Source organism: Neopsephotus bourkii, unplaced genomic scaffold, assembly GCF_033783945.1.
Source record: "Neopsephotus bourkii isolate Nb327-2 ecotype Australia unplaced genomic scaffold, CSIRO-AGI_Nbou_v1 NB_638, whole genome shotgun sequence".
Taxonomy (NCBI): Eukaryota; Metazoa; Chordata; class Aves; order Psittaciformes; family Psittacidae; genus Neopsephotus; species Neopsephotus bourkii.
This window is the reverse complement of record NW_026901137.1, coordinates 864,676-879,921: the sequence shown is the minus strand read 5'-3', so window position 1 is coordinate 879,921 and position 15,246 is coordinate 864,676. Positions and strand designations below refer to the sequence as shown.

Sequence of the window (15,246 nt, the reverse complement as noted above, 5' to 3'; positions counted from 1 at the left end):
AATAGCAAGAAAAAGTTGAAGAGGTAGAAGACCAGATGCTATTAGTGTGTTTTAATTTCCTGCAAGAGTTATCATGACAGAAAAGCAGATAAATCTAAACTCCAATATGCCTTAGAATTTTTTGAATGTGCGAGTTTTTCGGTTCATCTTCCTTTGATTAACAAACACCTTCAGCTCAACAGCAGCTCAGTTTCCCCAGTGGAGGGGAAGAACTGGGGACAATGAACCCCTGAAGGTTTTTGTACTCCTGCTTGGAGCAACGGAGCTGCTGCCAGTAATTAAGGATAGTTAGTAGTTTCCCAGCTAGTGTAAACAATCTGATCCTATAATTAAAGATACTTTACACTCCCTGGCCTTGATTATCTCAGCTCCTGCCTACTCTCATTTCTCTTCTTGAAATACGGTCACCCTTTCTGCAGCTCACCAAGGAGTTATGACCCATAGTTTGAAAAATACACGTGAATTAGTTATATAGCTAAGGGATATCTCAGTTGACTTGTATTTGCCAGGGACAAATTGTCATGTGTCTATTTTCTAAGAGTAAGAATCCTCATCACTAACCACAAGATTCAACTAATGGTACACATTTGTAAATTTATAGCCATTATCAATTTGAAAAAGTCTTTTAGTATATTTGAAACCATATAAATGTTTTGACCAATTATAAGCTTTAGTTTTGGTTTGCTTTGTTTTTCTTTTTTTCTTCACCCATTCTCAGATAATGGAATTGTGCTGAAAGTTATTACAATTTATAATCAAGAGACAGAATCAATGGAAGAAGTGATTCTTGAAGAGCTGCAAGTATTCAAGGTGAAATGTGCTGTATATGAATCATATATGCAAGTCTTGAATTTTCTGTGGAAATAAATGTCTAAATATAACTGAGGATAGCGAAATATATAATAGTTGTGTGCAGGAAAATTTCTAATGATCCAGTTATTTTATGACAGGAAATCTCTGTTTTCAACTAAAGTTTTTCAATACATTCATACTGCCTATTGCAACTTTTAATCAGAAACTTGATGCATTTAATTCAGTTTTCTCTCATATCCAAGTAAGTATTTAAATAAGTACAGAATGTGTATTACATGTACAAAAATGTGCCTACTGCAGTCTTGAAAGCTTAAAATGAAGTCCAGATTAAAAAAAAAAAAAAGCCTAATCCTCAGAAAGAGTTAATCAGTCAATCTGTCTTTACAGTAGGCAAACCTGAGATCTAGTGAGGCAAAACTCTGTTCTGTTTAAGAATACTCCATATATAAAGTTCCGTATTAAACGTGGCAAAGCTAATATAATGAAATTCTCTTAGAAAGTATTCACATCCTGCCATATTAGCCACACAGGTAAGGTAGGAGACTAATATCCAAACTTAGATATTCAAATCTGGCACCTGTATTTAGGCAGTGTAATCAAAAACTTGTTGCCTGAAAAAAAAAAAAAATCACAGAAATTGCCCCTCTTGATAAAGCTGGTTTTCAATAGACCTACTGGGGGCTATGTTTTGCCATTGTTCTAGGAAGTATGAGTAGAGGTCAGAGAGGACAATGCTAAAAGAAGGAATTCCTGCTATTTTTATCTTATCTTCAATGAATGTTTTCTTATAAAGACACTCCACTTATCACTTTCAAGTAGGACAAAAGAGATTCAGTGGTGGCAAGAACTAATACCATGTTTGACAGCAAAATTGTAGGGCTCCTGTGGCTCCAATAATCCTGAATTAAGTGTCGGCTTGTTATCTTTAAATAAGGTCTTTAAAAGCAATACAGTCACAATTTCCTCTTTCTGTAGCATCAGAACTTAAAGAGAAGTAACGTATCTAGCAAAGCTGGTATAACAAGTAAACATCAACACTAATTTACCTACTTTCTTGTCATAGAAAAAAGACACTATTTTTTTCTGAGCAAGGAATATTTCCTATTTTCTAGGTGCCAGCTCCTATTATTTCTATGGAAATTTCTTCAAAAAGGGTAAGTATTTGACAAGTTTGAAATGTGAAGATTGTGACGCAAATGTAAGTAAACTAGAAGCTGTATAGATAGACAGATGTGCATCATATATTATGAGATCTTTTCTGATACATGCAATCCTTTTTAAATATAAAGTGATAACTATGGTCTCTGTTCTTTTATGAATCATTTATATTTTTCAACTCTAATGTTAAATCCCCTTACTTCACATGATCATGCTTATCAAAGGAAGTAAAACCCAGCCTGTTTCAGGAGTTACTGGCATATTAATCACAGTGGGGACTAGCTTGGTGGATATGGCAGCTCACAGAAAAGTTCCTTGCTGGTAAATGCAGACAGACTTCAGCCCCACAAGAATATCGGTGCAAAAAGAGCCTTGCTGGCTCTCCCACGTACTCAGCTGCCCATGAAAGGCAGGGGTTTGGATCTGACTCCCTTTTGTTTTTCTGCTAGTTTCTGCTAATATAAACACTCACTTTATTATTCTTGTATGTAGATTCTCATCTGTACCATATTATCATATCATCTCAGGATGAAGCCATTATAAACATATGATCTTAATAGATCTTAGACATCTGGTGCAACATAGGTGAACATAAACATAGTGAAACACAAGTAACAAAGAATGAAAATTGCATTAATAGGAGGTGTGAGTGTGCCCAAAAAGATCATTTTAGTATTGATGTCTATCAACCTGCATTGTTTCTGTAGCTAATGCAGGAAGACAAACTCCTCTGATGGTGACTTAAGGGAGGATCTTAGGTGTAAATGTCCTGGATCAATCTATTTTTTCCCACTGACTGTGAAAGCAACTTTGGAGACTAGATTGTCTAAAACTGCACCTAAATGATTATTTAGAGAAAGATATTTGCATTACCTTTAGCTACCAGTGAAATGTCATGCTAAAAGGGTTGTGTTGGAAGAGTAAAGAGGTGTTACTGTATAAAAAAGAAAGTAGTCTTTCACCATTAGATCCTGCTCCCGAGACGGCTGCTAACTTTTCTAATTCAAGTGTCTGGAAGATCTGAAGAGAATTGTAAAAAGCCACCAGAGCAATCCAGTGGTTCAGAAATAAAACTACTTGTGAAAAGTAAAAGTAGCTTAACTTTTTCAAGATATCAATGAGAAGACTAGAGAGAACAGAATAGTCAAACATAAAATTTTACCAAAGTGACTTCCTAGTGTAAGTGTATAGACATTCTTGAACACTGATAGCAGAGAAAAATGAGATTAAATAATCAAATTCAGCTTGTTGTATGTAGATAAACTTAATCTTGAAATAGAATAGTTTTCTGACACCGAGGACAATTAAATGTTGGAATACGTCTTAGGGACAGGGCTGGCACCACGTAATGATCAGAAGCATAAGAGTTGAGTTTATGTAAAAAATGGTATGTAGCTTGAGGATTTTGGCTGGTATCTTTTGAACTTGGATTTAGCGAGTCTGTGAAGAGCTGCTTGCTAGCTTTGTTGCAATATCTTTATAACACTAACCAGTATTCACTAAGTCAGTGGTACAATAAAACATCACGTTTCAGGTCTGAGTTAGTTATCTGCAGCCGCTGGGAAGGAATGTTCTTCTTTGATGTTCAGTCAGCTAGATATAGGATGCTTCTTGCCCTCCTCTGATGGACCAAGACTTAGGGTAGTCTACACCCCTACTAAAAGATGAAAGAGAAAAATCGCATCTCATATGTCTAATTGAAAGTGTTACTCATGTATTCTGGGACAATCACACTGCAGCCTTTACAGACAAGAAAGAATTCCCTGCAAACAAGGATCCTAGGTTTCTTTTTCATTCCTGATGGCAGACTGAGCTCCTGCTACTATATTCTGGTTTATCTCAGCTGAAAAAGTCTTCAAGCATTGCTATTACCAATCTCTCCCAGGCTCTTCCCCTGACATTTCTGAAAGTTAAATTTCTGTGATCTAAACAGATATAGGGGGTGTAATTAGGGAGCGAGAATGGACTATCTGGATTAAATTTCATGTTTTGTGATAGGTAAATCAGACTAAATGAGCTGCCAGTATTTTCCAGCTTTAAACTATTTCAAAATATCAGATTTTGAAAGCTTGGTCTAAGAGTGGGATTTATGGACAAATTTTAGCCATTAGGATAAGCACAGTTTAAGTGTTCATTAGGAATCTTTTCTCTGACTGGCAAAACCATGAAAGTGAGCTGTGCAGAAGCAGTTCCTATAGCAGTGCACACTGCATATTTCTGTGTTCAGACCATTTACATTCACCAGCAACAGGATTTTTCTCAAATCCTTGTAAATTCAAACTTTTCTTTTCTGAACTTATTGTGCCAACATCTCAAGAATTTGATTGATCATCTTTCATTTGATTTGAAAAGGACATTTATGTGAACTCAAGAGATTCAAACAACCTTAGCATTAATGCTGCAAAGAAACCGCAAACTCTGCAAATAAATACTAAGTAAGTAGATTATGACTGGCTAATTTGTAAAGAAAGACTGCACAGCACCAGGAAAAAATAAACAAACAAAGAAGCAACAACAACAAAACCTCCAAACATCTATCTCCTGTGCACTGAGGGATTATAGAAATCATACGGCACAACTGCTTAAGTGTGTATATGATCATACTGTAAGTAGCTAGATCAGGAATTAAACTTACTTGATAATTCCCGTATTAAGATTGAGGTTGCTTATAGTTCTTGCAAATTTGAATTTCTTTCTTTGAAGTCTTTCATGTCAGATGTTTTCTGCAGATATGTTAGGTAACAGAGAAGTGTGAAAAGGGAAGCACTGGAAACAATCCCAAGGAAGAAAAATACACTTAAAATCGTGCTTATTAAAACACCAATCTTACAATCTGAAACTTCAGAAGAGAGGAAAAGCCAAACTAAACTTGTTCATTTTACCTTCCTTCTGTTCCTCTGTCCTCATGCGGAAGAGATTAATCTGTAATCAGATATTTTCCCACAGAGTAACTCTGCCTCCCTCTGGGCAGAGGCTGGATACACAGTTGGCAAGCAATGATAAAGCTAACATTTCTTAAATAACTCCATTGGTAAAAGAAGTTTCGGTGGAAATTCTAGGAATTTAATCGTATGTGATGTGTTTTTTCCAGCAACAGCTCTATGTTGGATCTGAGTCTGCCATAGCACAAGTGAAGTTCCACCAGTGTAACATGTACGGCACTGCCTGTGCTGACTGCTGCCTCGCTCGAGACCCATACTGTGCCTGGGATGGGATCTCCTGCTCCCGATACTATCCCACAGGAATGCAGGCAAAGAGGTGAGAACTCCTGCATTCCATTATATCCTTTTTTACAAAATACCTTCGTAAAGTGCTCCTACTGCAACACAAAATACTCTGTATCAAAAAAAAAAAAAACCAACCAAACCAAAAACCCAAGAAAACTGAGCAGTGAGAAGATATGTAGGCTGCCAATTTATTAGCACAACCTTTGAGGATTGCAAAGGAGAGAAAGTAACAAGATGGCATAAACTGCAGTACCAGAAATATTTCCATGAATGAAGCAGTGTCACATAGTAATTATTTGCAGTGGGTTTTAAACAAACCTCTATTTCCTTCTATATATTTTGTTGTGCAAAGAAAGATGCTTTACAACATCAGAGACATAGTTTGGTAGTATTATAAAGAAAACATGTCACACTGCAATAACATATGTAACAGCATTTCCAAAAGAAAGCAAAGACAAATTTGTGCTAATAGCCAAATGCCTTCACAGACAAAATGAAGCTGGAGTATCTGCTAAAGTTTAGGCTTAGGCTTTCTCCAGTGAATTTATAAAGCCTGTCCAAACCTCATGAAGTTCAACAAGTCCAAGTACAAAGTCCTGAAACTGGGGGTTCTTGTTCTTGTTGTGCACACCTTATCTTTCCATGAACCTGGGTGCACTAAAACAATGCACTGCTGACTCTAGCCAGGCACAACAGACATTTCTGTTGATTTTTTTAAAAGACAATGAGCACAGTCATGTTACATTGGGTAACCCGACATTTTTGTTAAAGCACATTAAAAAATAAAAATGAGTAATACAGCCAATGACTCATCATAATTAAGAATTTCTCGGACATCTTGCACTAAGGGATAGGGTAAACCAAGTCGGAAACCTACAACACTTTTATAAGCAGGATTGCACAGTATTCCCATGCCTTTTGCAAGCAGACCTAAGGGAGGAAGAGACCTCTGGTTGTATCCTCAATGTGAAAAAGTCTGGCTAAAATAATAAGACCCCATATTAAGACAGATGAGCAGCTGTGTAGCAGGCCAGGGAAATTTATTTCCTACCATATAAGTAGAAATTGGATTATCCTAATTATAAAGCATATGGGTTTCTCATCCAATGATGTATAAGACATTTGGGGAAGGGAAGGGGTTAAAATATTTCCCAGCAGCCTGCTAGTCTGCTATATCAGCATTTACCTTGTCTGCAGGCTACTTATTGTCTAAGAAAAGATAAGAGAAACTCACTGAGTCCTGAACTCTGTTGTACATTTTTAACATATTTCTCGCCTAGGACAATTTCCAGACTAGTAGCCTCTAAGTCCCCTGACACACGAATTTATCCAGGGTTGACTGATACAGGCAGCACCCCAGGCATTTTCCTGTCCGGTACCTCCCCAGCATTCAGAAGGTCAGTCTCTAAAAGAAGAAAATGCTGCTGTTATCACCCTCCTTCTCTTAAGATAAGCACTGCATCAGTGAAGAAGGATTTGCCTCAATTGAATGATCTTGATGTCTGGAAAACTTGTTTTACATATAAGAGTTTGGGGAACAGCCAGAGAGGGATGGATGGCCTTTGCTTTGTTCACTTTGCCTTACAGCTGAAGATCAGAGCATTTTTAATTTATGAACTTACAATAACTGTGTGGTACATGGAGAGACAGGGAAAACTACTCAGGCCATGTGTATGGAAGCTGTTTTAAATTGCCTCCCATTTGGTACCAAGTGGACAGCACTGCTGGGAAAAGTTCTTGCTAGACGACATGAAGTTTTCTGATGCCAAGTGACCCTGAACAAGTGATAACATTGCCATGGCTGCCTTTTGCTCCACCCACTATTAATGCCACATCCTGGAGTGTACATATCTTAATTTGGCCTTGTATCTGGCCTTTATATTTCTGCTCAAGCTGTACGAGTAATGTGGGTACAAAAGGCATTGGAGAGCACTTTGCTTCCCCTGTTCCTGGTAGCCAGACCTCCCCACTTCACTGGGCCTCACAGAGCTGTGCCTTACATTACAGCACAACTGAGCTGGTTTTAATACCACCTCTATCTGTTCAAATGTGGCCTTCATAGAGTGTATATTTAGGTGGGCCTCTAACTTGTAAGCAGTGCCCTGCTAGTTCAGTAAGAGCACCTCTAAGAGATCTCTTTTTAATTCTATTCCTTCTGGTGAAGAGTTGAAACAAAGCAGAGATGTATAATGTGTCCTTCCCACTTTGATTCAAATGTTATCTGCTTTAGATCCTAATGCCTCCAAGGCATGACAAGTGTTTAGAGAATAGAAAAATAGAAAAACTGTAAACTAAGGCACTAAGGAACAGGATAGAGAGATAACTGCAGCATAAATACAGAAAAACTCTGCCTGACAGCTGGTACCAATTTGTTAAGCTGTGAAAGTCTATATTATAATTCCTTTTAAATGCATAGCCTGGACAGTTAATCAGATAGAGGATTTAATTAAGGACAAATAAAAACTGAACCCAAAATTTTGTATCTTGGTGATGGTGGCACAACATCATACAATGTCATGATAGTTACAGGTTCATGGCTCCTGCATACTGCAAATACTTAAGAAGCCAAAAGGAAATTATATTACATCCAAATTCCATGACTGCTTCAGAAAGTAGAGGTCCAGGACTTCAGGGAATGTTTTAGTTCACTATTACCTCTGCGATCTGACAGAGGCAGGTTCAATTTTTACCTAAACAAGCACTAAATTCTGCAAGTAAAATTCTTTGCTGTGCCAGCTCACCATTCAGGCTGAAAAAGGGCTTTAGTGATTTCAAAATGTCTTTCAGTTCGGGTAGGTCTTCCTCTAATCTATGATTCTTTAGCTAATTTTAGGAAGCTGACAGTCACTCTCCTGCCTCTTCTCCCTCTCTGGTCTCCCTCTCTACCATCCACTCCACCAGTAATCACATAAACATGCTCTTGCACCTTGCAGCTGGGTGCAGGTGCTATGCCAAATGTCTTTTTGTTATAACATTTGGTCCAGCAAACCCTAACTAAGTCTACTGCTTTATTTATGCAAACCACAGTGATGCCTTTTCTCCCTGAGACTTTTTGACTTTGCCTCATCTATCCCTGGGAAATAACAAAGAAACATGGGGACAATGGTGATGATGATGTCCACTGTATTGCTTTCTTGCAGACTGAAAGCTAATTCATGTAGTTATAGATTGCAAAAGACACTTCCACATATTCAGTACATTTGCTAGTCACTAAAAATTTTTCCTTGTGGTACTTCATGGCAGAAACTGTCATGTACTCTATTATTCATGGAATTCTGAATGAAATGCTTACTAAGAAAAAGAATACCAAATACCAGGCTTATGTCAGTATTTCTGAAATACGTTTATCTCCCAGCATATCCCTCTTTTTAAGCACCTCTGCCCATTTTTTCCTGTTCTTCAAAAAAGTAGCAGGTGAAAGCACTGGTAAATGTTATCTTCCCCAGTCTTCACACACACAACAGTAAAACTCCATTAAACAAAGATTTATTTTTCCAGACTAGTTATGAAAAAGGAGATCTATCCTATTTTACAGGATGAGGATTTCTTTAGCTCTACAATGATCTTCAGGACTTAAATAGTACATGCCTGCTAACTGTCCTGTTCCTGCTAGGTAGGGCTGCTGGACCTGACAGAAACAGGGTTTTCTTATGGCTTTTTTCAAAGACTAATGTCTATAGTATTTTTGTATATTTGTGCAAGAAAATGTCTGTTCTGAATAATCTGTATACACAGATATACAAAGCTGGTGGCAACATTATTCAGCACTGACACTTTGCAGAGTTACCAGTAAGCATGGCTGTAGTAAGCACTGCAATGTATACATTATAGTGAGAACTCCAAGGGCATGATAAAGCTCTGTTGCCATCTCAGAATCTCAGGGTTTTTTTAATAATATGCACGCATCTTTAGCACTTTTGCTGTAAAAACCTAACACAGTCCCTACTGAATTTGCAGATTCCCTTGAAAAAACAATGACAATATATTGGTTCCGCTCTGAATATCAGTGAGGGTTAAAGATGCCCTCTTGGTCCACCAGCACCTCTGGATCAGAAGTTCATATGAGTGACAGAATTCAGGAAATAACCCCTGTCTACTGAAAGTTTAGAAATATGATGAGTAACATCCATCAGCAAGACCCTTAAGTATAAATCCACATAGTTTCAGTAAATTCAGTTTGTGCCAAATAAAAATTCTGTCTTTTGTGTTCACATAACATTATTTAAGCATTATTAAGTATTAAAAGCAAAGAATAACAAAAATGCTTGGTTTTGCTTTTTTCTATCATATATGATTTATACTCTGCACATACCTGCTGTCTAAGATTTGTTGACTTGCATATTTCTGTTAATCTGTTATGTATGGCATTGGTAATACCATGTAAAATTATGCAAATATAGGAAAGGTACCCTTAGCACAACTAAATTTTAGGTTGTTGGAAATACTACATATGGCAAGATATAACATTCCAATAGGCTCTTTTGTTTCCCTAGTAAACAATCTTAATTTTATTTATCAGGACACTCAGAGGAAAAAATTGCTGTACAAAAGCACAGTTCTTCTGGGAATGCATTTTACAGTTATGGTTTTCATTATTTTTCTGCAAATGCATATAAAAAACACAAAGTCCAAAACACACAACAATTTTTCTCTCAAAAAACAGTTGCATTATTTCCAGGTCACAGCCAGGGCTCCCAGGTTCTCACCACAGTTGACCACTCGCTCACTTTCTAAGAATGGGCATGTCATGAATACGTCTGTTTCCCTGTTGAGAAAAATAAGCTTAACAACTGTCTGCTACACAGATATAATAAGGTACATGCTCTGCTGTTTGAGATTCCCAAGTGAAAAAAAAAAATAACATGACAGCAAAGGATAGAAGAACTACCATTCACATACATGGCAAACTCTTTGAAACTAAAAAATATGAACATTTCCTTGGCTTACAGAAAGAGAGAATCCAAATAAAGGATAAAGGTCCCTATGACCCTTCCTTGAATTGAGTGTTGCCCAGTTGGTTCAGAGGATCTTAGTAGTTATAACATTAGTGTAGTTATAATGGATAAACTGGACACATAGTTCTGCCTCTTCCCCAGACAAGTGTGTTTCTTTTACTCAGACCTGTGATTCCCAATAGCTTGAGTAGAGAGAAAATACCGTTGGATAAATGTTTACTTCTCTCAACAATCCTGAAGTTTTAGGAACCAAGATTTAGCTCCTTATGTTTTTAATGAATGCCACTTTAACATAAACCAAACAATTTGTAAGCTAAACGTATTATCTCAAACACTTCCATCTTTTCCCCTCCAGACGTTTCCGCAGACAAGATGTTCGACACGGAAATGCAGCGCAGCAGTGTTTTGGCCAGCAGTTCATTGGTAATCTGCTCACACATTTACAAATTACTAGCAAATGCCTGGAGCAGAGAGCACAGGCTTTGCCAAGAGTATGAGCCAGGCCATGATATCACTCAAGTTCTTTTATTGGCATATTCTTGTAATAACTTAGAAGAGTCATGGGAGCTCATGTCATCCAGATCTAAGCATGACTTTGTTTTAATGGCAGGTTAGGTGGATCCCATAGAGTTCATGTAGCTCTGCAGCTTTTTCATTCAGACTAGGTATGTGGCTAATGCATCTCAAGGGCTTCCAACAGAAATGCTAGTGGAAAGATGGGCCAGGGATAAGAAACAACAGGCCTGTATCCTGAAATGAATATGAAATACTGCCAGGACACTCAATCAGAATTGAAGTAAAGATATGGGCAATGACATGTCAGAACACAGATGTGTATTTATGATCATCATCAAGATTTGTCCTAAAAAAATACTGATTACTGTGTCTAATGCTGTTTGCTTTCCAAGCCTCAAAAAGTGATGATTTCAAACATCAGTAATGAGAATGGTAAAACAGACAGAAAACAGTTGTTTGGACTTCCACAGTCTTTTGCTGGATAACAGCCAATATATTTGTAGAAGAAAATAAAAATCAAATATAAAAGATTCTTTTAGATAGATATTTTAATATATTAAACATCAGATATTTTACCAGAGAAGGATTCATTAAAGTTGAGTCCATAATACAAAATACAGTAGATATTGCAAAAGTGTATTCTAATATGAAATACTAATTATACCCTAAGTTTGGAGTACAACTGAAAAATCACAATGATAACAAACCCTGTAATTTTAGGGTTCAAAATTGATTCATCTCAAGAACATTTCTCACTGCTATGGATTAAGAAGTTTTTATTAAGGCAACTGGACTTCTCCAGTATAACATCTAGCTTATCTTCCTCTAGATGTTTTGTTGGATGCAAAAGCAGAATTGAGTTCTAATTAATTTTATTCACCTCGTTCTTATTGACACCCATGGGCCAAAACTTTACATGTATTTAACATGCACATTTATAATATTGGTTAGGGTATTTACAGGTGTTAAGAATTTCATTCTGCAAAAGTCTATGTGTCCTTATTTTCATCTGGTGTACTCAACATTAAAAGGACATGGAGCTGTTGGAGCAAGTCCAGGGGAGGCCATGAGGATGATCAGGGACTGGAGCAACTCCCGTATGAAGACAGGCTGAGAAAGTTGGGGCTGTTCAGTCTGGAGAAGGCTGCGTGGATACCTCATAGCAGCCTTCTAGTATCTAGTGTCTCTCAGAGAGAGACTTTTTCATCAGGGACTGTAACAATAAGACAAGGGGCAATGGATTTAAACTTAAACAGGGAAAGTTCAGGTTAGATATAAGGAATAAGTTTGTTACTGGGAGGGTGGTGAGGTCGGTGAGGCCCTGGTACAGGTTGCCCAAAGAAGTGGTAAATGCTCCATCTCTGGCAGCGTTCAAGGCCAGGTTGGACAGAGCCTTGGGCAACATGGTCTAGTGTGAGGTGTCCCTGGCCATGACAGGGGGTTGGAACTGGATGATCTCCAGGTCCTTTCTAACCCAAACCATTCTGTGATTCTATGATTATATTTAAGCATGTATTGAATCCTACTGTTTCACTGAGTGACAATGAAATAGATGAACTATTCATAAAAACAAGGCATAAGCAATTAGCAATGTGAAAGCCTGAGATCTGTTTCTCTGTGTATAATTTTAGCTGAGTCACAGCATAATTTGGTCCATTTATTTTACAAGCAGATCCTTTAAAGGTTTGAGATGATGGGAAAATTCACTTAGCAGGTCAGATCTTCACCAGACACTCTTTTTCAGTCGCTATCTGGTTGGATCTGAATTAAACTTCACTCTTAAAAGTAAATATACCCTGAATATCGAATGTAACAACTATTGGCAGTAGCACATGGTTTTAAAACATATCTTCTCCTTCCAGGTGAAGTCCTTGAGAAGGCTGAGGAGCGACTTATTTATGGAATAGAGTACAACAGCACGCTTCTGGAGTGTACCCCACGGACCTTACAAGCAAAAGTAATCTGGTTTGTCCAGCGAGCACATGATACTACTAAAAAGGAAGAGGTAAATATTCTTATAGACTAAACTTTTAAGTAAGAGCCCACTGTGAGGAATATTACAACCTCACTGACACATGGGTGTCAGGGGAAATCATTATGTTCATCTGCTCTCCTGAATTAACAGAAATGAGGATTTCATCTGGTGTTTGCATTCAGCATCTTGAACGCAGATGTTAGAAATGTAGTGAAACTTGAGTTAAGATCTCAAAACTAAAGAGAATTCACCACTTCTCTTAATATGCTGTTGCAGAGTTGGAATGTGCAGGTTGCTCCCAATGTTAGTCTAGCTTAAAGCTATTCATTCTTGCTTTCCTCATCCTCTATATTACAGAATCTTCTCAAAATGGGTGTTGGTGGATTCTCTGCCTCTTTTACATATATCTTCTTACTATAAGAGCGTTTCATAAGTGTTACTATATTTATTTCTCTCCGATACACATCAATGTCGCTATCCCCACTCAGTATGTGGAAGGATGGAGGGGGAAAAGCCTCAGTCTACCAAAGGATAAAGACGGTTGCCTTATTGCCTAGCAGCTGGGCTCCACTGCAAATGTGAGACCCCAGTTTAGCCATAGACATATGAAGATCTCTCAAGTTGGACTCATCTGATAGAAAATGTGGACATTTATAATAAAGATATTTACTTGGGTTCTAGTCAATGTAGGAGCTTTGGGGGAACTCAAACACCAAACTCAGAACCGAGGCTTTATAATTACAGTGGTATTGCAGTTAGATAATACAAATACCTGTGAATGTCACCTCAAAAACCTTTGTCAATGTATAAGAGAATTCACAGAGAAGGTATTGCAGGTCAGCTGGCAAATTCTCATTTGTTTTCCATCCAGTAGTTTATTTGCATGTTTCAACCTTATTTTCCTCTGTGATTAAGACATAAGTGACTACCCCATGCTGGGAAAACAGGGAACTATCTGCTTTACTATCTGTTCTTCCATGCTTGCCAGCTTCTTTCAACCTCTTTCCCTTCACAGCTCAATCTCTAATTTTTTCAAGTAAATATTTTTGTTACTTAAAAACTGTGAATTAGAGGATCCTGGATCTCTAATCTGTCTCTCAAGTATTATGTTCATGAAAGTACAGTTCAGAAGTAATTGCACTGATTTAATGTAATAGTAAAGGACTGTGCTCTACAACTGCACCAATTTATTTTTCAGGTGAAGACAGATGATAGAATAATCAAAATGGATCTTGGCCTCTTATTCCTGAAGCTGCATAGGCTGGATGCAGGGACCTATTTCTGTCAGACAGTGGAGCACAGCATTGTTCACACTGTCAGGAAAATCACCCTGGAAGTAGTTGAGGAAGAACGCGTAGATGAAATGTTCAATAAAGACTATGAGGAGGAGATATCTCACAAAATGCCATGCCCAATGCAGAGCAGTATACCCCAGGCATCAAAACCATGGTACAAGGAATTTCTTCAACTAATAGGTTACAGCAACTTCCAGAGGGTGGAAGAATACTGTGAAAAAGTGTGGTGTACAGATAAGAAGAGAAAAAAGCTGAAAATGTCTCCATCTAAGTGGAAATATGCCAACCCTCAGGAGAAGAAGGCAAGGATCAGGCCAGAGCATTACCGGTTGCCCAGGAACATAGCTGACTCTTGATGGACAAAATCCATCAACTGTTTATGGGTGAAATTTTATTTGGACTTAAGTAACAGGGAGAAATCAGTCTTGGTTTTGGTAAATGACACAGGTTTATATATATAAAATATTGGGACTTAAAAATGCTATGGTAAGTTATACAGTACACTCATGATGAGAGTTTAGAAGCATTTTAAATGAAATCTTCTTAACTATCTGATTTTAAGTAGGTCAATGTAATCAGAGTTTTGCATTAGGGAGGTTGTGACAATCTTCAGACTTTGAGTGCGTGAACCAGTTTCCTGTGTGGACCATGCTTGCGCTGTATATTGTTGCACATGATGGCATATTTAAAAAATTCAAATGTCTAAGCATTCACAAATGGATGAAAAACCATAACACATATGTTTTCTTTGTTTCACAAATTTCTCATGCTTCTGAAAGTGGCATGTCTTCGGATCTTTCTTTTTGATTGTGACCTGACTTTATCACTGAGAGCAATTAGTTGTGTTAATACAGTGTACTGCTATTTTTAAAGATAATGAAGGGAAATCTTATTTACTTCCCACAATTTTTTTGTCTTACCAGCCATTTATGAAGCGCAATGTGCTCTCACAGCTACATAAGATTTCCTAGTAACTTAATGTAAGTCAAATGCATGCTGAGAATGCAAACATAATGAAAATCTTCAATTTATCTATACAGAAAGTTGGAATAATATTTTAGGAAACGAGTCTATCTTGTCTGTAGTAATGGATGTTGCCTTAGTAGTGGCACGAATTAAGGGAGTGCCCTCTTGTGGCAAAACAAAGCAAAATCCGATATTGTCATCTGTTTGGGGAAGTATAACCCATACCCACAAAAGGTTTATTTGCAGCTGACACTTATAGTCTCCATGTGCTAAATCCAAAGATTTAGAAGGCATTTTAGGAAGCAATTCATACTGGAGAAACAGCATTTTAAGTAACACTT

At 37.5% G+C, this 15,246-nt stretch overlaps 1 protein-coding gene across 2 annotated transcripts in view; it reads left to right on the top strand.

Moving 5' to 3' along the window:
- Window positions 1–15,108, top strand: part of SEMA3E (semaphorin 3E) — a 134,876-nt gene extending 119,768 nt beyond the window's left edge. For both annotated transcript variants that reach the window (XM_061352221.1, XM_061352220.1), the window contains 6 exons: window positions 719–810; window positions 1,926–1,967; window positions 5,063–5,229; window positions 10,509–10,576; window positions 12,532–12,674; window positions 13,843–15,108. In XM_061352221.1, the coding sequence (XP_061208205.1) occupies window positions 719–810; window positions 1,926–1,967; window positions 5,063–5,229; window positions 10,509–10,576; window positions 12,532–12,674; window positions 13,843–14,295 (965 nt within the window). In that variant the 3' untranslated portion in view covers window positions 14,296–15,108. The remainder of the gene's footprint in view (window positions 1–718; window positions 811–1,925; window positions 1,968–5,062; window positions 5,230–10,508; window positions 10,577–12,531; window positions 12,675–13,842) is intronic.
- Window positions 15,109–15,246: the final 138 nt, after the last annotated feature.